General features: G+C 38.0%; 1 protein-coding gene across 8 annotated transcripts in view; it reads left to right on the forward strand.

Moving 5' to 3' along the window:
- KDM6A (lysine demethylase 6A) overlaps positions 1-27,196 on the forward strand; it is a 166,726-nt gene that overhangs the window by 17,696 nt on the left and 121,834 nt on the right. For all 8 annotated transcript variants that reach the window (XM_063305265.1, XM_063305268.1, XM_063305267.1 and 5 more), the window contains exon 3: positions 20,638-20,746. In XM_063305265.1, coding sequence (XP_063161335.1) covers positions 20,638-20,746 — 109 coding nt within the window. The remainder of the gene's footprint in view (positions 1-20,637; positions 20,747-27,196) is intronic.

A 27,196-nucleotide genomic window follows, 5' to 3' on the forward strand; every position in this document is an offset into this window, starting at 1 on the left:
GTGGGGTATGTATGTATACAGACATTCACAGAGAAAGGGTTTTTTGTTTTTTTTTGGCTTTTCTGGAATAAATCCTAATTTGACTTGTGTCAAATGTAGTTGTGACTTGTTCATCTCGTTCATGTAATACATTCAGTAGTGTAATTAGAATATTATCCAAATTAAGGTCAGTATAGATTTATCTTCTGATACTTCCTGTCAGACAGTATAGTCACATCTAAGAGACTTTATAGATCAGTTCTCTCCATTCTTTCTGATGTTTTATAACTTTGTTTGATGTTCCTTTGTTTAAATCATTATCTTGCTTGATGTTTTCAATACAGTGGATTCTTTACTGGCCTCATTTTCTAGCACCTCCAACTATTCCTAGTGTAATTGATTTTTCTATGGAATTTAAATGCATGACATCACCAAAATAAGACAACTTTAGCATGGTAATCTTAACTTCCATTGAGATTTCTGATTTGAAACAGTCTACAATCTCTTTGTTATTTTTGCTGTCTAAGGTATGTGGCGCTGCGGGTTAAACCGCTGAGCTGTCGATCGGAAGGTCGGCGGTTCGAAACCGCGCGGCGGGGTGAGCTCCCGTTGCTCGTCCCAGCTTCTGCACACCAAGCAGTTCGAAAACATGCAAATGTGAGTAGATTAATTGGTACCGCTTCGGCGGGAAGGTAACGGCGTTCCGTGAGTCATACTGGCCACATGACCCGGAAGTGTCTATGACAACGCCGGCTCCAAGGCTTTGAAACGGAGATGAGCACCGCCCCCTAGAGTCGGACACGACTGGACTTTACGTCAAGGGAAACCTTTACCTTTACTAAGGTATGTGTAGTAGTTAACTCCAAATTTGTAACTTGAAGTAGTCTAGTTTTCTTCTATGTGCTTTTTTATTATCTAGTTTTCACAAGTGTGGGTAGGTACAGGGAAAACAGTAGCATTCACTCTTCTGCACTTGGTATTAAGACTTGGTATGTCCTTGTTTTTCCAGACCTTTTCCATGCTAGTCATTGCAGCACACCCAAATGATATTGTGCATTTAATGGAGGGCAAGTGTTTTTTGTTTGCTCAGTTTTGGAGCTGAGAAAAATAAAGTTATGGATTTATTTAATTTTTTAGTTGTTGTTTTATTTTGATGTTGCCACTTCCAGCTGTTCTTGATGATAGGTGCAGTCCAGCCTTTTTATTTTCTGTCTTGACTTTTAGGATATGGTGTCTCATATCTTCATTTTCTGCCAAGAGTGGTATTGTCTGCATATCTTAGATCAGGCCTGCACAACTCATAGAGGGGAAAAGGCCACATTGATACCTTAAAAATAATCACTAGCACATCAGTCAGTGAGGCCTGGAAGTGTAAGAGGCACTTAGTAACATGTCTTTTGTAGCAGAAGTGGCTACAAAAAACTAAGGGGCAGATCCTTCCGGGCAGTGGATTCCAGAAAACACCAGCAGGCTGCACAAGACTGCTTGACGGGCCACATGTTGTGCAGGCCTGTCATAGTTTGTTAATGTCTTTGCCACAATTTTTTAAATTCTAATTTCCAATTAGTCTAAGTTGAGGTTCCTCAAACTTGCCTCTGAATATAAATTGAATGGAAGTGGCAATGGAATACAACCCTATTGTACACCTTTTGAACGAGTTTGTGTCTCTATAAATTGTTCTGATGGTGGTTTCTGATTGTATAGTGATTTTATTAATTGAATCAAGACTTCTGAAACACCGATTTCTTTCAGGTATTTCCGTAGTTTTTCATGTTCAATGCAATCAAAGGCTTTGCTTTAGTCAATGAAGCATAAGTGTACATCTTTTTGAAATTCTCATGCCTGTTTTATGATTCATCAGACATTTGCAGTGTGGTCTTTAATGCTTCTTTCTCAAGCCAATCTGCACCTAGGGCAGCTCTCTTTCCATGTTTGGTCTCAATGGTTGTATGATTCTCAACAAAATTTTGCTAGCATGTAATATCAGAGTTATAGTGTGCTAGTTGAGCAGACCTGTATGTCACCCTTCTTTGAGATTTGGATGAATACTGACTTCTCCAGTCTTTAAGTCATTCATTAGTGACCTATATTTTTGACATAGTTTTGTCATTCCCACTGTTGGCTCTAATTTAATCAGTTCTGATGGAATGCCATTGATTCCAGGGACTTTTCATTTGGGCAGCTGATGCCCATGTTCTTTGTCTTCCAATATAACTGTCCTGCACAGATTTCTATTCGTTGCATGCTTGAAAAACATTACCAGTCATATATAATACTTAAATGTATTTCTTCCATATATTTTTGATTTGCTTAAGATCATTCAGTTCTTTCCCATCTCTGCCCCTTGTGGTTCCTTTGAATGCAGTGAATGATGTCTGAGTTTTCTTTATTAAGGCAAAAAAGCTCAAGTGTGACCTTTTCAGTTTCTTTCCTCCATTGCTTTGCAGTGTTCATTCCAATAATTTGCATTGGCTTTTTTAGTTTTACATTTACATAAAATTCCACATTTAGCTGCCTTGCTTCATCTTTGTTACCCATGATTTTAGCTTCTTTTCTGCTTAGTAATTTCCTTGTCTTCACTGTTTTTTGTATGGGACATGTTTCTGAGTTGTTTCACTGATAATGTTTTTCATTTTTTCCCATAGTTCATGTGGTTGTTTTTCCATGAAGTTAAGTAAGATAAGTCTGTTCCTTAGTTCAACTGCATTTAGAGATGAAATTATGTGATATATTTCCTTTTGATGTTGCAGTACTTAAAATTGGAATGAACTTTGGCAGCAAATAGTTGATGATCTGAGCCACTGTCTGTACCAGCTACAGAAATTTGTTTTTCCATAAGTTGTGTAAGATGTAATTGGTTTGTTTTCAGTACAGTCCATCTGAAAATGTCCATGTGTACAAGCAGCATTTGGATTGAATAAACTATGTAGTGTTGATCCTGTTTTCTTGATAGAATTGCTACCAAACAATCAATTGCTTCATTTTTTTCTCCTAAGTCAAATCTACTAACAATTTTTAATTCGTTTTGTCACCAATTTTGGCAATGAAATCTTCCATGAAATATACTATATCTCTTTTCAGCATTTGTTTTAGTGCTTCTTGAATGTTAGTATAGAACTGTTCCTTTTCTTCTTCAGATGCATCGTTGGTGCATAAATTTGGAAAATTATGAGATTCAGAGGTTTAGCTTAGATTCAGATATTCTGTCACTTTCAGCTCGGAAGCTTTCAACTGACTGGTGATTTTCTTGTTTGTTTTCAGTGCTATTCCATTCTTTCTGATGTTGTCATTTCCAGAATTAATATACTGTAAACTCTTGATTGAAAGTAGCCATTTCCAGTCCAGTTGATCCTATTAATGCCTATTTGGGTCCTTCTCATTTCTTTCTTGAAGATAACTGGCTTCCCATGATTCATACTTTGTACAGTCTTGTTCATTTTTTTCTTTTGTCATAGCTTCATCAGCATTTTGGCACTCCAAGGAGGTCTCCCATTATATATTACAAGTTCTTAGACTACTTGTAGCATGGTTATTCTTTCCCGGTAGCATGTTTGATCCTTTCTAGCTTAGTGTCCCACTTCCTAGTACCATCCTTGAGCTTTTCTTTGTGAACGTTTTCATTAAATTTTGGTGATAATACTGGAGTAGGTCATCAGATCTTTGACCAGTCCTCTCCATTTACCCATTTATCTCAGTTTGGGACTGGCATCTATCTATCTACCTCCCTCGATCCCTCTATATGGCTGGATTATTCTGAAGCATTACTCTGGCTCAGAAGTCCTTGCCTAGGCCTGTGCAAACTGAAGATTCAAAACTCAAATAGGGTATATTTGCTTTAAAGTTAGAGGGCAAACTGAATTGATTTGAGCTGCTTTGAGATCTGAAAAAAAATCTATATATTATAAGGAGGAATAACCAAAATATCTTCAATGTCTTCATTTTTGGTACATAGCCTCTTCTTTTCTAGATAAATTTACTAGATATGTGTGAGTCAGATTTAATTTGAAGTAGAGATTTAGGTTTCAAAGAGGATTTGCTTTGATAGAAGTTGGAGATTTGAAATTTAAAGACGAACTTATTTGATTTGAGCTATTTCACATTCAGATTTTTAACAAAAATTTCCATAGGCTAAAATAAGGAAGAATCAAAATACCTGCAGCTGCTTAATTTTTTGGCAAAGTGAGATGAAAATAATAGGAATGATAGTGAATTTTAAGGTTATTAAACTTACCAGATTTCAGCTGGATACTTTAACAGTTTCATCGAACAATTCCTCCTACAACTACTTTAAGGTAGAAGTAGGAGGAACAAGAATAGAATAGCAAGGCTGCTTCCACAGTGTCTGACAAACAGCCTATACAGAAATTGTGCTAAACAATGCAGAAAGTACCCTATATCAATTCAATTAAAAAAAAAAAATCAGTTGGTTTAAAAAGTACATTCAGTTGAAGTGGCTAAGGAATGACACTAAAGAATCTTATTGACTTGAATTTGAGAGATGGTGAAGCTGTGTTCACTCTGATCATTAGGTTTTGTTGGGTGCCAGAAGGGTTGGCATAACTGGTGGCCCCTCCTAGGAAAGATCTCCTTACCATTGGCAGAATGTTCTAATAGGATACAGAAAGAGCTATGGCTTGCTGGTAGATTTCTGTCAGAGGTAGCAAGAGTGGACTGGCAAATGAGATCCAATGCCACAAAGAGGCTGAAAACAGGAAAGGTAGCAATCATTACCTTATCACTCCCTATTAAAAACAGTAAAACAACAACAACAACAACTTTGACCCAGCAGTTGTATTAACCTTTTAAGTCACTTGCTGGGACTTAAACTGCCTCATCATGCAGAATTTAAAAGGACATTTTGATCCAACAGTGCATAGCAGACTGGTCAGCTTTGAGCCCATAATCAGAATGCCAAGAGTTCAGCTTGAGTTGGCTGGACCAGCATAGAAGCATAATATTCCACTGAGTTAAATGAGAGCAAAGTTAAGTCTTGTAGCTGACTGTATTAAGTAAATTAAGAGCTAAGAAAATGAATGAAATCCAAAGCAAGGTTAACCATACCACTTCAAAAGAGCTTTGATAAAAAAACTTAATGAGAGGATAGAACTCATTGGTTGGCTACTGTTACTTTCAGAGAGACCATTCAGTCCTGGCATTCTCCATACATGGAAGTAAAGTTACAATATTGTATGTTTTCTATAACAACTCTAGAAGCAGCAGGAAAACTCTTGACACTACAGAGCACTTCAAAGATATCTCAGTTGATTTGGTGCTTCAAGGCAGGTCTTAGTTTGATACACAAATCAGGAAGAAATAGAATTCAGCTATTATTACTTGCTTAATTCTAATTAAACAACTAATATGATTTTAGGTTTCAATATAAAATTCATTTATAATGCAGCATATTCATCAGCAGATTATTATAATGCTTTATGATTTTTATTGCATATAACATTACCAAGAATATCAGAGTCATAGATTTGGAAGGGGCCATTTAGGCCATACCTGCTCAGAGCACAAATCAAAATTAAAACATCCCCACCAAATAGCTGTCTAGTAGGTATGTGTGGAATGTTCTACGCACAGGCCAGTCTATGTATGGAACAAGTAGTTTGGACTGGCCTGTGTCCATTATTTACGGTTTTACTTTTTAAAAGTACTCAGATATCCTGTATATATTCGTGTATAAGCCCATCCGTGGATAAGCAGACCCTCAAATTTTTTATCAAAATATCTGAAAAAAGGTGGGTTGGCCTATCCTCGTCTACATGAACAAGAATTTTATGCCAGATTCTTCAGAAGAAACCTAAGAAATCAAATGAAGAAATAGTGCATGCAATTGAAGAAATGCTAATTTAAATATAAAAAAGTGTTCTTTTCCTGAAGCATCTCTATACTGAGATTAATTTTGTCCAGTTTTCATTTGACAGTTTCATTTCATTTACTAGTAGTATTTGACTTGAATAGGTTATGTTCAGTGAAACTTACAAGCAAACACCTTTTAGCCAGCTTAAGCCTTTTGGTAGCAGTTAGTTTTTAGGAACTTATTTCTAGATAATACATTTTAGAAGTAGAACAAATTGTGGTCGAAAACAGCCTGTTGAAGTAAAGTGTTGTGCCAACAAATATTAACTAGATTTTTTGTTATAGCTGTATAGTGAAGACACTTTAGAGTCAAAAGCTGTGTTTTTGAAGTAGCCTCACTCACCTTATATCACCCCTGAAAGGTAGTCTGTTCTAACACATTACTGGTTGGAGCAGTAGTTACTGTTGATCTGGAAAAACACAGTTCAAAATTACAACAGTAATTCTACCTTTTAGGGTATGATTTCTCCCTCCTTTCTACCTCTATATTTTGTATGATAATGCAATGTAAGACCTAAAGAAGGCAGACATTGCCTTTGTCTATGATTGTGTAGTGTGTAGACATACTTTTGCAAAGTAAAAAAGAAGTTACTTAATGCATCATTTGGGAAATTAAATAAAACCAATGAATATATTGAAGCTATCCATGAAAATTTATATGTATTTGTATATTGTGAAAGGGAGGCAGTGTAAAAGATTTTAAAAATCATTAATTTGGAAATTAACAGAAGGAAATGAGCTAGATTTGAATGAGGAAAAGAAAAAACAACCAGTTGGTTACAACCATAGTTTTTAAGAGAAAATACTATTACATACAGCAACTCAGGATGAAAGTATGGGTAATAATGATATAGGTAAAGCAATTGCATGTCTATTTCTCCAGTCATCCCTTTCTCCATGACTTGTTACCCATTCAAAAGGCTACAGTTAGGCATCAAATAGTGGTGTGATCACAAGGCTCATTGTGATTTGAGGGACATACCTGTTCATTGAATCCACTGCTTTCTCTTTCCCATTAAAACATTTTACAAGTATATGTGTTGTTGTTTATTCGTTCAGTTGCTTCCGACTCTTCATGACTTCATGGATCAGCCCACCACAGAGCTTTCTGTCAGTTGTTGCCACCCCCCAGCTCCCCCAAGGTTGAATCTGTCACCTCTAGAATGTCATCCGTTCATCTTGTCTTTGGTTGGCCCCTCTTCCTTTTGCCTTCCACTCTCCCTAGCATCATCACCTTCTCCAGGGTATCCTGTCTTCTCATTATGTGGCCAAAGTACTTTAATATTATTCCCTCAAGTGAGCAGTCTGGCTTTATTTCCTGGAGTATAGACTCAAAAGGTTTTCAGTCTCCCCCTTCCTCTCCCTCATCAACAACAACATGGTTGTTGCAGTGCTGCATTTTGTGGCATGATGAAATTCCCAAATTACATATCAGAAGTGGAATTTTGTGGAGAATTTTGAAATGGAACAGGATAGGTTAGAGACATCATGATCCTCCTTTCCTGAGTGACTCCATTCTGCACTGTGTTAGGTTTTATTCTATAGTTGAAAAATTGTCATATTTTATTCCTGATAGATAGTTGGCTCTGTTGTCTATTTCTAGTAACCTTCATGCTTGACTACTGAAGTTTCTTTTAGTTAAGCAGTATTAAACATCAAGGTGTGCACCTTCTTTAAATAACTTGTATATGCTTCCTGATAGTGGTGCCTGATAGCCATAAAAGAAGGTAGACAACTTTTTCCTTGAGCTATTTAATAATTTATCTAAGGCTTTTTACACAATATTCTGAGGAATATTAAAAACAAATGAGCACTAACTTTATAATCAATATTGTGGCTCCTGTGCATGACAGATATGGGGTTTATGCATACTCTGATGATCATTCCAGAACATTCTAAAATAGCTATTACGCAGGACAACCCCTGTCTCCTTGCAGATAGCCTCATAAAGAGTAGTGTGGAGTACTTCAGCATTGTGAGGAATAGGAATGTCCCAAATGTTTTGAATTCAGTCTGGTTTGAATCTGAAATATCATGCTTTGCTTTCAAAACTGTTATTTTGATTTCAAGAACATCTGTTTTTTCCCCTTCCAATCATTTTAGGAATATTTAAAGAGCATACCTCAAAATATTTCCCAAATGAATGAAAGAACACATCTTGAATATGAAATAGCCTGTGTTGAATGAGAAACAGTTTCTGAACTTTAAATTAGGCTTTTTGAATTTTAAGATGTTCAGATTTAAAATGTTTTGCATGCTCCAAGTGACGTGTATTTTCTCTGCTGGCTTGAATTGAGTTTGAGAACTCAGATATTATTACTTGTTACAACTTATTACTCACTTGTTACTGGCTTTTATTAGCTTTTCTGAACACTATTAGAAATAGTTCACAACACAAAATAACCTTACAATTAACACTTCCAGTTATAAAACTATCTTACTACAGATCATGGAACAAAGTATTGTAAATATTACTGTTTTTAGGTGGGTTTAGTGAATTTCTAGAAAACCTTTTTGCATTTTAATAAGATTTTAATGCTGACAATATGGGATTAAGGTCTTTGTTAATTGATTTTTAATACAGTAGTTATAAGGTTGTGATTATTGCCCCTTGTATCACAAGGACCAAAATACCCAATTAAAAGAACCTGTGGGTAGGGAACATGAATACATGCTATGATACTAGGTCTGAGTATAGAAAGGTTTTAAGCTAGGGTATTCCCTGCACCATTCCCCAAGGTAATATTTTTTGAGACTGTTCTGCTACTCAGAGAACAAGTAAAATGGGACCTGACTAATGCTATTCCTTCCCTAACCTGGTGTTGAACTTCTAATAAGTCTCAGTCAACATGAACAGTAACTAGGACTGATGCAAATTGCAATTCAAAATATCTGGAAGGCACCAAATTGAGAAGTCAGAGCAGTTGAGTTCTAGTTTTCAAACCATAGATTATTTTGTTTAAACCAGGTGTTAACCTTACTCAGTGTGTTTAGAAGATAATAATTGACCTCCTGGGTATCAGAATAATCTTGTCTCTTGTCATTACTAAATACTCTGCAACTATAGATTTGACATTATATGGTACTTGTCTGACTGCCACCATCAGGCATATATTCTATTCAGTATGTTATAACTTCTGGTGAAGATCAAACATCTTTAGGAATGTTATTGAGAGGAGATGCATGTCCTACCCTTCCCAATATACTTTTTTATTTTGGCCTACCTAGTTGTTTCAAGCAAATTTAGAATCTAAAATTCCTGTGTATCAGTATAATCTGTGGTTAAATTGGATATGCAATCTATAAGCCTCAATATTATAAGTAAACTTTATGCAAGACATCTTCAGTGGAAGCTCAGAGATTGGATGGAACATGAAGGACTATTGGCAGAGGAACAAGCTGGTTTTAGAGAAGGTCATTCAACAATTGACTAATGTCTTATACTTCAACATCTTATCGAGAAATGCATCTCTCGGAATACTGCTTCACTTTATGCAGCCTTTGTTGATCTTAAGGCAGCATTTGACTCTATATCTCAGATTAATCTGTGGAATAAGTTGTATAATACCACCATTGATCTCTGACTGTTGTTTTTTATTTGTGTGTTACCTGAAGAAAAAGTGCTTAGAGTAAGATGCACTTCTCAAGGACACCTGACAGCATCCATTCCAACTATCAAGGGCATAAAACAAGGCTGCATACTGGCACCTCTCTTACTTAATTTTTATACAATTGATGTGGTAGTTTGGCTGAAGAATCCAAACTTTGAACCACCCAAATTAGCAGAGAGACATAGTACTATACTATTATATGCAGATTATGCAGTAATCCTCTTGAGGACACCCATTGGAATCAAGAGAGCTTTGAACACCTTTGCACATTATTGTAAAGAGAACCAGCTGGAAATCAACTATCCGAAAACTAAAATAATGGCATTCGCAAATCAGCCCAAAAGGCGCTCCTGGAATATTAACAACCATGCTGTTGAACAAGTGCAATGTTTTTGATACCTGGGGGGTAATCTCTGAGGCCAATAGAAATAAAAGGGCCCATGCTAACTATGCTTCACAAAATGCAGATAGGAGTGCAGCAGCTATTTTAAGTTCATCATTCAAGAGGAGGTCAGTAAAAATCTGCAGCCACTAAGCTCTTTGAGGCCAAGCTCCTAGCTCAATTATTATATGGCCCACAACTTGGACCACCCCCCAACCTCGCACCAATGGAACTTGTTCAATCTAAATTTTTAAGAGCAATTTTCCAAGTTCCTCACTGTATCTCCAATGCTTCACTATGCATGGAGGCTGGAATGGTGAGAGTAGAGACTAGAATATGGCAAGCTGTAGTTACACTACTGGTGGAAGCTGACACTTCTCCTTATGGGCTTAGCTCCACTGACATTAGAAGACAGATTTCAAGGTGGGTGGAAACAAGCAGTTTACAATAAACTCTCTGCTAGGACTTTCTCCCACTTACTTGCTATCTCCGAGCTATGAGCAAGCAAGGGCCACACTTAAGCAACATCTGTTTGACATAGACCGTCAAATGGATGCTGGTAATACCACTCAACTTCCCATGGCAGATAGCCAGAAATACACTCTGGCACCAGCTATGTATCTCACACAGCTTAACATCCCAAATCAGAGAAAGGCCTTTACCTTAGCCAGATGTAATGCTCTCCCTTCAACACTTTTGACTGGAAGATACACATAATGAATATGGTATCTTTTTGTATGTCCCTGCAACTCAAGACAGGTAGAAACTATTGAACATGTTCTTCTGTATTCCCAGTTTTATACAGAAATTCAAAACGCCTTAATTACCCCACTCCTGACCAGCAAAACAGGATACAACAATCAACAGTATAAGTAATTTCTACTTTCGGAGATCAACCCTGAAATAACACACCAGATTGCCAGGTTTTATGTGGCTGCATGAAGAATCAGGCAAAGAATAATTAAGAGCAGTTGAACCTGCCTGAGAATGAATAGCCAGAAATGGCTCAGGCTCAGCATTAACCATTGGCTACTTTTTAACTTTTTTATGCTTTAGTGTGTACATGCCATGTCAGCTATTATGCTATATCCTTCCCAGGTTTGACAGGAGTCTGTAAGAGAAGTTTATAATTTTTAAATCCCTTTTGGATAATTTTATTGTTTTATTTACAAACATGCATGCATGCACACATGCATATAGATGATGGATGGATGGATGGATGTGTTGTATTTGCATTTTATATTGCTGTTTTAAAGTTTATATTACCCAGGTTCCTAATTTCAGTCTCTTTTTTCTTGCTGTATATGTGTAGTGTGACCAATCCCCTTAGCATATTTTGATTTAATATTGTCTTTTAGCCAAAATTATGTATTTTTCCTAATTATCCTGATATTGTCAATTTAGTTTTGGATGTTTTGGATATTTGAATACCAGTTTCCTTGTGCTGGTTAATGTCTGCAATAAAGTTAATTATTTATAAATTGGATATGCATTCATGGAAAATGCTATATTTGGTTTCATGGCAAGTTGTAACTAGTATTGCTATGGTTTTATATTTTCAAACAGCTATAGATACTTTTATCAGTTGTGTGAAACAATTCAAATAAATAACTGTATTTTAATACATTATATAATATGCATTAATGTTAAATGCATTTATGCAGGTAGTTATAGAAGTATCCTGTTTATTTGTATTGTTTTGTATATCCAGTTAAGAAATACAAACTGAAATGAGTTTAATCAAGCAGCCACTCAAAGCTGCCCCATCAAGTCTAAAATAACCAAGATATTTCTAAATTTTAGTAAATTAATGTTCTAGATTAAAAAAAAACAGCTAAAACATAAAGCTGTATTTAATGCTACATTGATTTCAAATGAGTTTAATAAGCATGTATAATCATGAAAGATTTACAGGAGTGTCCAACTGTAGGATTTACAAGATTTGTCATATAATTCCAGTTTTAAGTACAGGTAGTCCTCGGCTTACGACCATTTGTTCAGCTACTGTTCAAAGTTACGATGGCACTGAGCAAGTTGTGGTTATGACTGGTTCTCTGAGTTCCTGCCATCCCAGCACCCCCACAGTCACATAATCACAATTTGGGTGCTTGGCAAGTGGCTCTCACTTAAATTCCATGCAGCACCCTACGATCACATGATCGCCATTGACCAAAGTCAATGGGGAAGCTGGCAGGGAAGGTCTCAAGTTGCTGGGTAAGTCTTCCTCACCCATGTACCCTCCCCCAGCCCCTCTGCACTTGTGCCACACCGGCCACTTGTGCACCCCTGCACACCCTCCCCCAAGAATCATTGTGCCTCCCTGACACTTGTGCACCCCCACACATCCTCCCTGAGCCAGACATGCCTTCCTTGCACCCTTGCCCACCCCCTGAGCCTCACTGCACCTCTCTCTCACCCTCATGCACCCTTATGCACCCTTGCTATGCCTCTCGCACATCCCCTCACACCCTCCCCGCACTTCCCTCATGAACCTTCCCCGGGGCTCCCTGCACACCCTCACACACCCTCCCTGAGCTTCCCTTACATCCTCGTGCATCCTCCACATCCCTCGCCATCCCCCCACACAACCCTGCTCACTCTCCCTGACCCTTGCCACACCTCCCTTTCACACCCTTGCACACCTTCCCCAACCTTTGCTTCACCTCGTTTGTACTTTTGCACACCTCCTTCCCCCCCCGAGCCTTGACATACCTCCTTCACACCCTCAAGCACCCCTTCGTGCCCTCCCCCACCTGGCAGCAGCCACTTGTGTGCAGGCCTGCTTGTAAGCCACCTGAGACTTGCAACTTCCTGCCAGCTTCCCCACTGACTTGGTTGTGAGAAGCTGGCAGGAAGTTGCCTCACTTAATGACCATGGGATTCAGTTAACGGCAGCAACTGGGACTGCAGAGATTGCCATTACTAAGTGATGCATTCATGCTTTACGACCACATCGCTTAGTGATGGTAATTCTGGTCCAATTGCTGTCCTAAGTCAAGGACTACCTGTACATAATCAATTTATGGTTCTCAGAAATTATGGTGTTGATTCAGCTGTATTCAAGAGTGTATTTTTGAACAGTTGCAAAAAAATTGTACTATTCTGGTTAAAATAATGAAATAGAAAGTCTCCAACTCATATTTACATTAGCCAGAAATGAATCCATTTTCTGTCTCTTTAAAATATATTCTGACATAGAGATAAGTTTGGGCAATTCCAGCCAGCAGGTAATTCATTGGGGTTCCTTTCTCTCAGCCCAAGGCATTAATAGGAGGAATTTACTTTGAAGATCTAAATTGTGAGAACAGTTCAGACATTAGCTGTCCAGAGTCACTAGTTTGAGATGGGTGGCAATATAAATAAATAAATAATGAATGAATGAATGAATTAGCCTGTACAGTGAAACTGCCTATGAAGGAAAATATTGAGTTACTGTACATAGTTCTCTCAGAAAAGTCCTCTGTTCCAATTCCTGTGCTCTTTGGCCTATTCAGAGCTGCTTGATTGAAAGACACAGGGGTATGGAAACTAAACAGTTAAGTTATTGTGGTGACAAGGTTCATGTACATGCTTTCTTCGTATGTAGTAGTGACCATATTTCTCCATAATAGTGTAATAGCAGTGAGTAAAATAGAATATCAGTTCAGACATTATCCAAACCATTATTAGAAAGATTAATTACAGTTTAATGTAGCATCTGAAATGACAAATTAATTATTATTAGCCAGCTACTGGAATCAGATATTTAAATGATTTTGCAAATCACAGTTTATGTTTATGTCAACTGTAATGTACTATGATGTACAAATTTGGGAACCATGAAGGTAGGAGAACTAAGAAGGTGGAAGGTAAGATTGCAGATGTACCTGTTGATCGTTCTTTAAATGTACTTTCTCCAGTACCATAATTCATTTACAGTTCAGCTCATGTGCTTGTTCTCTTTAGCAGAGCTCTGAGTGATTCACAGCATAAGATTAAAATGAGTCAATTACAATAATTTAGATATACTTTTAGGAGATTTTTATGATACTGTTCATTAAAGTTTTTTCCCCTTCAAATTCCCATTCATCTAATATGCATTTGTTCCGATTCATAATTTGCTAATGTGTTCTTAAACTATGACATTAAAAAGCAAATGACATTGATGAGAGCTTTCTTGGCTGAATAAATAATGCTATAATTGCTATTTTTTTCCTACAACAATCATAATAGCAAATAATGAAAAATTTCATTCTGTTGTAAATTTGGAGCAACATGTATTGTTCCAAATGTTCACTATGCTTCTCATGATTTGTACCTTATTTATAATTTCTATGAATGGGTTCAAGTGATGATTGAATCTGGTTTTAGTTAGAGGAATTTGATACCTGAGATTTTTTTGGTAAGTCACTTTTAAAATGCTTGCTGATGCTTGCTGCTTCTGGCTTGTTTTAATTAGTCAGAAATGGTTTGCTGTATAAACCAAGGGGCTTTAAATGTCTTCCTTTTAGAAATACCACAAGCTGCTTTTAAGATGTCATATTCTGGCCACTAGCATGAATGAGTTGTTTTAAAGTCAATTTTCAATATTTTTTCTAATTTTTTATTAAATAATTAACAGGCTGATAATAAATAACCTATATATGTATACTAAACTTAAAATTAATTTCTAAAATTAATCAGTGTCTTCTATCATCTAAAAGGTTTTTCTTTGTAGTGTAATATATCTTACACTGAACCTACCAAATGTTGATTTGCATATGATGAAAATTAACTGATACAGTCTGGCCAGTAATTTTATCTACTAGGATTGGGCTTTTCATTTTTTATTTGCTGTTGTTTTCTGAGGATCTGGCTTGGCTGTTGTAAAGTGAAACAAAAAGGATAAACAGTGGAAAGATGATGACAAAAGTGGATAGGCTCCTACAGGCCCATACTGAATCTTACATGCTGTCAAGGCTCTCAGTCATATGAAAAACTGTGGCAATATTTTAATGACATGGTAGTTTTTTTAAAAAGCAGACAAATATATACTACATGAAAAAAATGGGACGCATTGAAAGAATACAGGTGGTCCTTGGTTTATGACGGCAATCGGGATGGGAATTGCTGTGACTAAGTGACGTCATAAAGCATGATGTCATGTGACCACGCCACTTAGTGATGGCAGTTCCGGAAGTGAATCCCACACTGACTATAAGTAAGGATGTCACACGATACCATTTGCCCTCCCTCCAGCTTCCCCATTGACTTTGTTTATAGGAAGCTGGCAAAGAAGGCCATAAATTGGGACCACGTGACTGTGGGATGCTGAAATGTTGTAATTGCAAGCTGGGCACTGAGTGCCTGGATTGCAACCACATGACTGCGGGGACACTGCAACAGTCAGAACTTTGAGGACAGGTTGTAAGTGCCACTTGTTCAGCACTGTTGCAAGTTTGAACAGTCACTGAACAAGTGGTTGTTAGGCAAGGATCACCTGTATTCAGCTATGATTAAAGTGGTTCTTCCTATACATAAGTAACTCTCATCTAACAGGTAGAAGGCACTGATTCAGTTTAGAGGCTATGTCAACACTTGTTGAAATGTTATTTAATACTGACATGAGTTTTTACTTAACATTATTTAAAACAGAGGTGGCCAAGACCTATATGTGAGTTCTTTTTTCGGGCCAAAAATTGCAGAAGCAGTTAGACACAACTGTATGAAATGGGCAAATTAACTAAAAACAAATTTACAGTGCGGCCTGGATTTCGCAGAGGCTTCTCCCTCCAGTGGCCCTGTGTGGACTCTGCCAGGCCCCTGGATATTGTTTGGAGTGGTGCAAGAGCTTGGCCCTATTGTGACTAACTACTTGCCTGGTTCCTGACAGCATTTTCCAGCAGAGGTGAGAGGCTTGGTTGGTGCTGTTTTCACCTCAGAGAGCACCAGACTTGTGTTAGCCCAAGCAGATTATCAGCAGTGGATTCCTGTGATCAGTGTCATTCTGGTTCCATGCCCAAGCCTGAATCCTGACTGCATTCCTGACAGAGCATTCTGTAACAAATCTCACCACGTTCTCAATAATTTTCTCCAATTGGGTGTATGTGTATGTATGTGTGTGACATGGTTGGGTTCATGTGGTGGTGTCAGTTTCTTTGAGGGAGGTAGTGGTTCCTTGAGCCACTGTGTTGTGATGGTTCTCCTTTCTCTCTGGGTGGTACCAGTTGGTGTTGACAAGGGGGAGAGGTCAGTCCCACAGTCCCTCATCTGTGGGGTGCCTCAGGGCTTGACACTCTCACCCCTTCTGTTTAACATCTACATGAAACCACTGGATGAGTCATTTGTCAGTTTGGGGTCTGGTACCATCACTGTGCTGATGATACCCAATTGTATAACTTGACCTCAGGCTGCCCAAGCAATGCTGTCAGTGTTTGGAGGCTGTGAGGGTCTGGATGGGGAGGAGTAGACTTGGGATCAGCCCTGGCAGGACCAGACAGCTGTGGGTATTTGGGCCCACCAGCCTTGAAATTTTACCATCTTCAGTCCTCAATGGGGTGTCACTTCCCCATTTGGTGAGCAAACTAGGGGTTCTCTTGGACTCCTAGCTTCTGCTTGAAGAACAAATAGCAGCTATGGCCAAGAAGGCCTGTTTACTGCTCCATCTGGTGCACCCTTCAGATAATCACTCATGTGCAGTCACCTCACATTAAACTGTTGCAGTGTGCTCTGCGTGAGGCTGCTCTTTACTATTACTCAGAAGTTACAGCTGATTCAGAATGCAGCAGCACAGGCAGTAATACTAACCTCAGTATGCCCATATAACACCACTGGTTTTGCTTACCATTTGGCTTCTGGGTGCAATTCAGGATGCTTGTTGCCATCTATAAAGCCCTTTATGGCATTGGACCTAGTTATCTGAGTGACTGTCTCCAAAGGTTTCTGTCCGTCCTGTACAATAGGACAGAATGGATGCCCTCTGGCTCCTATTAATTAAACAATGCCATATGTTGGGACCCTTTTCCTTCAGTAGGAAAAGTGTTATTTTCCTGTTGCAGCACCTGCCCCCTGGAGCAGTACCCCCCTCTCCTGAGTTGTGTGGCTCCCACCATGACGATGTTTAGCAAATCCTTGAAATTTCTCTTAGGGTTTGGGTAGGTGTTGAGCCCCTTATGGGGTTCTGTTTGTTAACATGAATGGTTTTTTCTGGACATACATTGTTCTTTGTTTTTATTATTCTTACTATTTTTAATGTTGTATGTCACTCAGAAACTTTATGAAGTTGGCAGGCCTTCTAAATTTAATAGATTAATGCATTTCAAAATCTAAATAATTAATTCCTCTGTTACAGTTCATTAAAACCTCAATCAGTTCATCTGTGCTGCAGTATTTCAGCTGCAAGATGAAAAGCAGGTTTCAAAAACTGCTCAAGAATACTTTGGAGGCTGCAAATATCCTCCAGGCCATAGGGTTGTTTTCACCAGATTTAAGAAACAGAATTCACAATAGCAAAAAAAAAAAATCTGGCCAAGGTACACTTTTAACGTTAGGCATTAATAGGGGGACAGATCCCTCTTTTAACAGCTGGACAGAGCTGTAATTATTACAGGTAGTCTTCACTTAATGATGGTAATTGAGCTGGGAATTTCCATCACTAAATCATGTGGTTGTAAAGTAAGACGGCATCGCTTAGTGACAGCAATCCTAGCAATTCCCCTTGCCATCGTTAAGTGAATTTTATCTGTCATTAGCCTGAGCACCCACCTCAATCCAAGCCATTCCGGACTTGGTTCCTCCCAGCCCTGAACACTGCCTTCAACTCCCCCCACCTATCTCCCCCCATCTCTGCCCTTTTGGAAGCCCTGCGCCCTGCCTGGCAGAGCGGCAAGCCCAGCCGCTCGGTGGGAGGCCACCCGTCCTGTCCCAGCTGTGCGGTGGGAGGCTACCATAGCAAGCTCCAGCCTCCCCAGCCTGCAGTCCTTCACCTAGCTGCCTCCTCTCTCAGTTCCCCGCACCTGTCTCTTGCCTTTTTTGCCCAGCCGCCATGGGCAAAAAGCAGTAGCACCTGGCTGCCTTTGCCGAGTCCTTTTCGGACCCAGCTTCTCCGGCAGATGTTTCCGCCACGTGGCTCCCTTCAGAACGCTGTCTTCAGAAGCTTATGCTATCTTCTCAGAGCTTTTAAGCTGGGTCCAAAAAGGACTCGGCTAAGGCAGCCAGGCACTTCTGCTTTGCCTGTGGCGGCTGGGCAAAAAAGGCAAAAGGTAGGTGAGGGGAACTGGGAGAGGAGGCAGCTGTGTGAAGGAACTGCAGGCTGGGGAGGCTGTGGTGACCTCCTGCTGCATGGCTGGGATGGGACTGGTGGCCTCGCACCACACGGCTGGGCTTGCTACCCTGCAAGGCAGGGTGCAGGGCTTCCAAAAGGGCAGAGGTGGGAAATAGGTGGATGGGGGGAGTTGTAGCACCCCCGCAGTCGTAAATGCAGGCAGGCTGCCAAGTGCCTGCATTTTGATCATGTGACTGCAGGGGTGCTGCAACAGTCGTAACTTCGGGCACAGGTCATAAGGTCACTTTTTCAGCGCTGTCGTAATTTCAAAAGGTTGCTGAACAAATGGTCATTAAGTGAAGACTACCTGTATATATAGAGATGCCCTCAAGTCAAGCTTAATAACTGTACATATCAATGCAGCTTTCTTGGCAATCATACAGAAGTGGTTGCCATTACCTTTTAAAATAGAGAGTCAGTTTGGTCTAGTGGTTAAGGTGCTGGGCTGGAAACCAGGAGTCTGTGAGTTCTAGTCCCGCCTTAGGCATGAAAGCCGGCTGGATGACCTTGGGCCAGTCACTCTCAGCCCAACTCACCTCACAGGGTTGTTGTTGTGGGGAAAATAGGAGGAGGAAGGAGTATTAGGCATGTTTGCCGCCTTGAGTTATTTATGTATATATATATATATATAAAAATAATAAAGGCAGGATAAAAATAAAAATGTTTTTTAAGCTTTCCAGTCTAACTAGGTACAACCTGGGATTTTCTGGTGGTATCTCATCCAAATACTACCCAAGTCTGCATCTGTGCGGCTTCAGAACAAAGTTGGTCATATACTACTACCTGTTAAGATATACGCATGCACACAGAGACACATACTTCTTAGAAGAGGGAACTGTCCCCTTATCCATGCTCAATGTAAAAATCAAACAGTTACATCTCTACCTCTCCTTAGCCAAGGCAACAGACTTTGACAGTTTATTTTCAAGGGTGAGGTAATTGGTAATTATTGAATTAAATGTGAACATTTAAACTGTTACCTTCAGCTGTTGTGAGATGATTCAGAATAGCAAGACATAGTTTTGACTATAGTTTAGTGTCATTACAAATGTAAACTGGTAAATTTTTATCTTCATTAATTTAATCTGATGATTATATTAAACATACTTTTTTCAGCATTGAAGTATTTCTTGTTAAATGTGATGTTTGATTTCTCCTTTAAGATAAGCAGCATATTTTTCATATTGCAACTTTTGTCATAAGGCAACCAGTATTCAGTTTAGTGTTCATGAAGGAGCAAGCAGATGGCAGAGCAATACAAGTACTTTTATATATTTTAAACTGTAATGCTTTCTCTTCAGTCATTTGCTTCCTTGCTCTTCTCATCATGCAACTGCTGATTTTGCCAACTTACATTCTTCAAGCCTAGGTCCCCCTTTTTTTAAAAGAAAGGGAAGAAAAGGAGCTGTTATCTATAGCATTTTCCCCATGATTTCCATATGTTTATGGAAAAAGCAGTGTCATACATTTAATTGAATGTATCATATGATGCAGGTAAGAGGGAGGTATTCAGGGCATCATCATCATCATCATCATCATCATCATCATCATCATCTGTTAACAATGACTAGTGCTCAGAATAAATTTGGCCAAACAAGATATTTAGTTCCAACATATATGCATTCAAAACTTTTCTGTGGGAGGAGAGTTTGATACAAGAAAGGACAAAGACTAACAGCGCATTCTAACAAATGTGGGGAAAGACAGAGATAAAAAAACAGTCAAGAGAATGCCATTGTAAATTCTGTCCAATCCTCCATGTCCATTCCATAAAAGCATTTTTTATTCTTTGCAAACATTTTTATTAATTAATTAATACAATACAATATAATGTACCATGTTCTATTAGTAAATAGAAGTAGCAAATTTTAGGATGCAGGCATAGGAAAGCTACTGCACAAAAACATTGATGGATTTTTCCTCACTCCTTGGGTCTTCATTCTTCATCTAAATTCTTGCAAATTTGAGTGGCAAATTAACCTAACTATGGTATTTCACCAAGCTGTTTCTCTTGCAGTGTTACATATGGCTTGTGAAAAGATACTTCTCAGGTAGATGGATCTGAAGCTAATACATTTATAATTCAATTTTTCTAGTTTCATAAAACATGTTATGCCAGGACAGTGTGGTATTTAATACTAAAATACAATTTACTGCTTCATTTATAATTCCTTCTACAGCAAAATTGTTCTTACAGACAAATGACTAATATTTTATTGTATTAATCTAAACTGTTATCTTGATATTTAATAATTGTTGAAGTATATTAGGTCATTTTATTGCCAAGATGGAAAGGATGCATGCAGCAGAGCAGAAAAATAATTAGTTTCAAAATGGAAATTAAATATAATTGTATCATCATCATAGCAGTAAAATTAGGACATGTACATTTCCCTAAAATAAAAACTAATATAAGATTACAAAATACGGGATTGCCTCTTAGCTTTGAAACAAAAGTCAACCTTAAAGTATATGTTATAAGTAGAACATGTTTATAAAGAATGTCCTTTTTTTTCCAGGCTGTTGGCTGCTATGAATCGTTAATATTAAAAGCAGAAGGAAAAGTTGAATCAGATTTCTTTTGCCAGTTAGGTCACTTCAACCTTTTATTGGAGGATTATCCAAAAGGTAAGTCTGTTATAATTTATTTTAGTAATTTTTTCTCAGAAACTCAGTTCAATTCTACATATATACATAGCACTTACATTTTTTCCTTTTTTGGATAGGTAACATTATACAAAGTGCATAAAAAAGCAAAAATAAGAAAAAAATTAAAGACAGGAGATAAATAAAATCCAACTATATCCAGTTTAAACCAATACCATTCACTGTACTTCTCTCTTTCTATCCAGGCAAACCATTCTTGCTTCTGTCATGTCCATTCACTGATTCAAATACTGACTTTTGTTCTTCAAACTTCTCTGATGATCTTAATTCCATCCAACCACAACTTTCTCAGTCTTTCATTTTCTCTAAATCCATTTCTTCTTTCTTCATATATTTTTAGTGCTTAGTTATTCATTATCTCTGTATGATCAAATTACCTTATTTCTTTTATACTGGTCTCCCTCTGTTATTTTCAGTCTCCATTTGTTCATCCCCATTCACTGATATTCTTGACCTTATCTCTTCTTGTGTTACCACATGCACTTCTGAAGTAATCTGTTCCCATTATATTTAACCTTTGTGTTTCTCTTGACATATCCAAGTTCCTCTTAATAAAGTGGGCAGATGCATAATCCATTTTTGCTTCTTTCAACATTCATTCCTTGCCATAGATTATGTAGTATCCACAACATTTCTGCCAGCATTTGCATATCTTACTTTTTTCCATCCATTTTCTCATCTTTGGTAAACAGTCAATCATGGCAGACAAATGTATCTACTTCCTCTAATTTTTTGCCATTTATCTATAACTTGCAATTGTTAAGTCTGTTATCTCTTTCAAACACAGCTGTTTTTGTCTTCAGTACCTTTATTTTCAGATACATATTCCTCACTGTATCATACAATCTGATATTTGCTGCAAATCATATGGGTTCTGAGACAACAACATGTAATTGTCTCCATGCAAAGGTATTCATTCATTCGTTCATGCATGCATGCATGCATTCATTCATTCATTCAATTTTTATAGCTGCCCATCTGAGACCAGTGACTCTAGGCGGCTAACAATAATGAAAAACAGTCAAACAATTAAAACAATACAAAAAATTAAGTATAAATACAACCAAGAGATATTAAAATCCATCATTGTCAGCACAACCATGAAACAGGCCCTTTGCACACTTGGGGCCCTCGGCCTGGGCACAAAGTCAGGTCTTCAAGGCCTTCCAAAAAGCCAGCAGGGTCAGGGCCATCCTAATCTCAGGAGGAAGGATGTTCCAAGGGGCAGGCACCATGGCAGAAAAGGCACGTCTCCTGGTCCCTGCCAGCCAACATTCCTTGGCTGACGAGACCGGGAGCATGACCATCCTGCTGGACTGGATTGGACGAGTAGAAACAACTGGGAAAAGACGGTCCCTCAGGTCACCCGGTCCCAAGCCATGAAGGGCTTTAAAGGTGACAACCAGCACCTTGAATTACACCCAGAAACACACTGGCAACCAATGCAGCTCCCAAAGCAGTGGTGTTACCTGTGTCGAATAGCTGACACTATCTACAACCTGGGCAGCTACATTCTGTACCAGCTGAAGCTTCCAAATTCTCTTCAAGGGCAGCCCCATGTAGAGCATGTTGCAGTAGTCCAAGCGGGAGGTCATGAGGGCATGAGTGACATATACCCTTATGTCTCCAACAAGCACATTTCTAATACCACCATGGGCATTCTTTACACATAAATACATTGACCAGTTAAGGGCACATTGCTACCAGCACTCATTCATTCTCTTTCAGCAGTCAGTTCTCCTCTCATATTGCCTCTTCTCTTGTGTCTGTTTTTCCCCAAGATTTCCTTTTGACATTACCCAAATTTCTGTGTCCCATATTCAGAACCTCTCATCACTGTTTCTTTCACTAATTCTGTCTTTCACAATGAACAATCAGATCAGTCATGCTTATTGGTGTATTCCTTTGCCATGTGTCCGTGTGAGTAGGTTAATGCTTAAACTACATATTTGACACATACCTTTATAGAGCAGATACTCACCAAAGAATCACTATTCTCTTTCAGGCTTGAGTCTCTGAATGACCAATCACTTTTCCTGTACTCTTGCTCCCATCTATCCATTCATATCACTTAAGGAAAACAATCTTTCTTCCAAGATTGCACTCATTTAAAAAGTTCACCCAGTTTTTCTCCAAACCTATCCCAGGTTCTTTCGTTCTTTCTTATTCCTTGGAGAATAGCTAGCAACTATCACCAATATATGAATGTATAGAACAGCAAGCTAGATGGCACCAGTTCATACTTTCTGATGTGTATTTTAGTAGCTTCATACATAATCAAACCTATATCTTTTCCCCCCATGCATGTATTCATCAACTCTACAAGATAAGAGCACCTTCATTCAAATCTATTACATACTTCACCTTTCTCTTAGTTTCACCCATTACACAACATACCTCTTTTTTTCCTATTTTAATCATTAATTCATGCTCTTTTCTATATATTCCTCTTACATTCTAAATCAAAATTTTGCTTATGCCATAGTTGCCAACAGATGAGCCCTTGTATGGTGACATCCATGGCTTATCATAACTTTGCTCAACTCAGGCCCTTCACATAATTCAATTTACTGAGATAATGTGTAGCTTGTGTTATCATTTTAGTCATGCCCATGCCTCACACAGCATTCCTTGCTGACAGTATAAACACAGAAATGGTAATTTTTGGTACAATTTGGCCAGTAGGGTGAGAAATGTAACAACAATAACAGAAAGTTTTACCCAACTATGCTTATGCTATTTTATGTAAATTAGGATCTCTAATCTAAAGACTACCTCTGAAACCTCTCAATCTGCCATCAATTAGGAAATACTGGATTCTCATTTGGATAATGCTACCAATAATTCTGTCTTCTACTTACTGTTTTTAGAATGATATTGACAGGAGGGCCGTGAAAGACCAATTATATCTTCTATTATCTTTTGGATCTCTCTGTTAACTACTTAAAAAAAGATAATTTCTGAAAATACTCAAGTTAGAGAAAGAAGTCTATCTGGAGTATACTTTATAAATCGCTCTTAAGTCTTTGAAGATAGTAATTAAGGGATAGATTAAGGAGATTGATACTAAATACTTGTACTTGAAATAAAAAACAAACTGTGATAAGTAACATTTATTATGAAAAATGTCATCCCGAAGTACAATAGTGTAAGTGCATAAGCAATATTGTTCACAAATGATACTCATTTGGTTAAAGATTCAGAGTATATAGTATATAGAGATACTTGGTATGGTAATATAAATATTTCAGTAACATTTTTGTATACAAGGAAAGAGGAAAATCATGTCCCATTATTAAGAAAATCTGGGAATTATTCCACTGTAGCACAGATAAATGGAGTATGCATTTTTATATATTTACTGAATTACAACAATGTACTTAGCTACAGTAGTTTATTTAGTTTTGAAACCTACTATTGTTACTGTGCTAATATTTTATGGTAATGCAACGATACGTTTAGATCAGTTTTCTTCAATCTCTTATTAGTAGTTTGCTTACACACCTGCAATGCATTCAAATGTATGTATATCCATTACTAATAATAATTTTTTGTGGTGTTGAGCTTGAGTGATTTGATCCTCATTAGTCTGGCAGCAAAGCAACACTATACCCACATGTAGTATTTTTATCATTGGGGAACTCTCAACTATTGGGGAGGGAGTATATTACTAGAAAGCAAAATGTCCACGTAAGGTTTTATTTCCTTTTTAGATTACATGCTGTTTAGTTTCAATATTTAGGTTGTCTGAACACCAGGATTAGCTTACTTGAGTAAAACCTCTTGCTATCCCCTCTCCTATTTATATAGGAAGATTTTAGGGAAAAAAGAAAGATTCTTTTTCCTCCTCCTTCTCCTCCTCCTCCTCCTCCTTCTTCTGTATAGCAATTATTTACTCAGGTTTGGAGTTGGATGGCATCCTTGTTTATGATGTCCCACAATAAGTTTTAAGATTTCAAGGGAATGTCAGCTGGGGAGATGGATTCCTGCTAGAATTTCTAGCTTTTTTACATTACACATAGAAATCAGTGGGACTGTTTAAAATAATTAAGCCTTTTGTTTCAAACTCTTTTCCAGGATTATGTTTTTTATTCACAGTAGTGTTTGATGGCATGTCAGGAAAATCTGAAGAAAAAAATGACTTAAAATAAAAGGAAAATAAAAACAAAAGGAAGCTCGTGATTTTTAATTTTTTTCTACTAATATTTGCTGCTGCTTTTAATTTTTTTATAGGTCATTCTCATGTTTACTGTAAATTAAACAAAATACTGTTTTTATTTTCAGATTGCTTTAAATCTTTTGTTATTTAAAATTACTTTGTTAGAATACATACACATATGTATATGCACAGGCATTGGTTTCATTTTTTTCTTACTGTATTTCATTTTTAAGAAAACTTGATTTTTCTTGGATGTTCATTTTATTAAGTTTGGACATTTATTTTTTCGTCAATTATTGTTTGGAATATGGAACTTCATAATTCAGCCTCTCTTGGTTCTGAAAGTTATATATCCTGTGACAGCAATTACAAATGCAGTAAGTCAGACTTAGGTCAGAGTTCTATAAATCTCACCCCAGTACAGGAATGTGGGGGCCCCGGAAAAACAAGCAAGCTTACTTCAGAAGCTGAGGTTCCATGCAGATAAATCCAGGATCCAGCAATCAAAGCTGAGTGTAATACTTATCAGTCCAAAGGTCAGTCAAGGAATAAGAAGCAACATATGTTGAAGAAATTCTTCCTTGCCCAGAGTCATCGTAATATGAGATAGGTGGGGAAGAAATATGACAGACAGACAGACAGACAGACAGACAGAGTCTGAGGTTGGAAAGTTGATTGTCAACAAAAGTTTGATCCTCAGGTCCCTTTTTTCATAGTTCTGACTTGGCCATGCCTATTTTCCTGAATCATGCCTCTTTCTTTTGAGGAGCTTCCCTGAGCATATCTTTTCTACTTGCTAGATCTTTATGCATATGTGAGGGCTAAGAATCTTCCCTTGCTCAGACTTTAGGTCAAGTGACTCAGTCTAGTGCTGTGCTTCTGCAACAGGTGGCTGGTTACCTCACTGCTCCTGGCTCCCCCTCCAATGGGTCTTGCTCTTTCTAAGCCTTATTTGGAGATACCTAAGAGCCTGATGGCTCCTGAGTTAAAGCTCAGAACCTCTCAAGTTTTGCTCTTCCAATTCAGAGTCTAACTTATCATATAGGCTCATAACACCCAGTGAAAACCTGGCAAGTAATAGGATCCTTGCTTGCTTTGGGATTGGTTTCAGGGGCTGCACGGTTATATATTGAGAATACTGGGTCACAGCCATAAGATCCTTGACACATGAAAAGTTTATATTATGGAATAATTACAATTTTAAAAAATCAGTTAGTTAGTTGCTTATAGGACTTAAATGGCCCCCTATCTCATACAAGGACTCTGGGTGACTCACAGCAACCCATAAAACATAGTTAAAAACAAAGGTACCCTTCTTCCCAGGTACCAGACCAACTATCCTCACAGCTCAACCCCTATCCTAGCCCAGTGCTTAGGGGAAGAGCCAGGTCTTCACAGCCCTCTGGAAGGCTAAAAAGGTAGGGATCCTCCAAGGACCCATCAGGCAACATTTAAGGGAGGGGACCTGGAGCATGCCCACCCTATCTAACCTAGTAGGATGGGCAGATACCCTCAGAGATGGTCCCTCAAGAAACCTGGCCCTGTGCCATATAGGGCTTTAAAGATGATTGCCAGCACCTTGAACTGCACGTGGAAAGCAACTGGAAGCCAGTGTAGCTCACACAGCACTGATGTAATTGAGTGAACCATGGGGCACCCAAACTTCATGTGCAGCTGCATTCTGGATCAGTTGCTACTTCCAGGTGGTCTTCAAGGGCAGCCCCAAGTAGAGTGCATTGCAATAATCCAAAATAGCGGGTGAATTTTTTCAGAAGGGTAAATTGGACTTTGACCAAATAATTATACTGTGAGGCTGATTATATTTTTTCTGTGTTCAGTATATCAGCTTCACTTAAAACACTGTGTATATTTAGAAATACAGACATATGTGATTTTATTTAATGCAACTGCTTTAAAATAAAAATAGACCTGACTTGGTGGGGGTATGTGGGAAGAAATATGACAACAAATAAATAAAATTGCAAATTCTTCAGATTATCTTGTAAAGCAAAAGCTGTAAAACAAACTAGGATTAGATAACTTCATTATAATTTGTTCAGGGGATATCAGATATATCAAATTATAAAAGAGAATATAAAATTTCACAATCTCATAAGAAATTAACATCTAAATATTCTTACATAGTAACAAAATATATAGTAAAGGGTTTTGAACATAACATACAACAAATTCAAATCCTTAGAAGTGTCCTTACCATTATAAGAATATTAGCCAGATGTGCTTCAGTCTCT

The sequence above is a fragment of the Candoia aspera genome, chromosome 5 (assembly GCF_035149785.1).
Source record: "Candoia aspera isolate rCanAsp1 chromosome 5, rCanAsp1.hap2, whole genome shotgun sequence".
NCBI classification, from domain to species: domain Eukaryota; kingdom Metazoa; phylum Chordata; class Lepidosauria; order Squamata; family Boidae; genus Candoia; species Candoia aspera.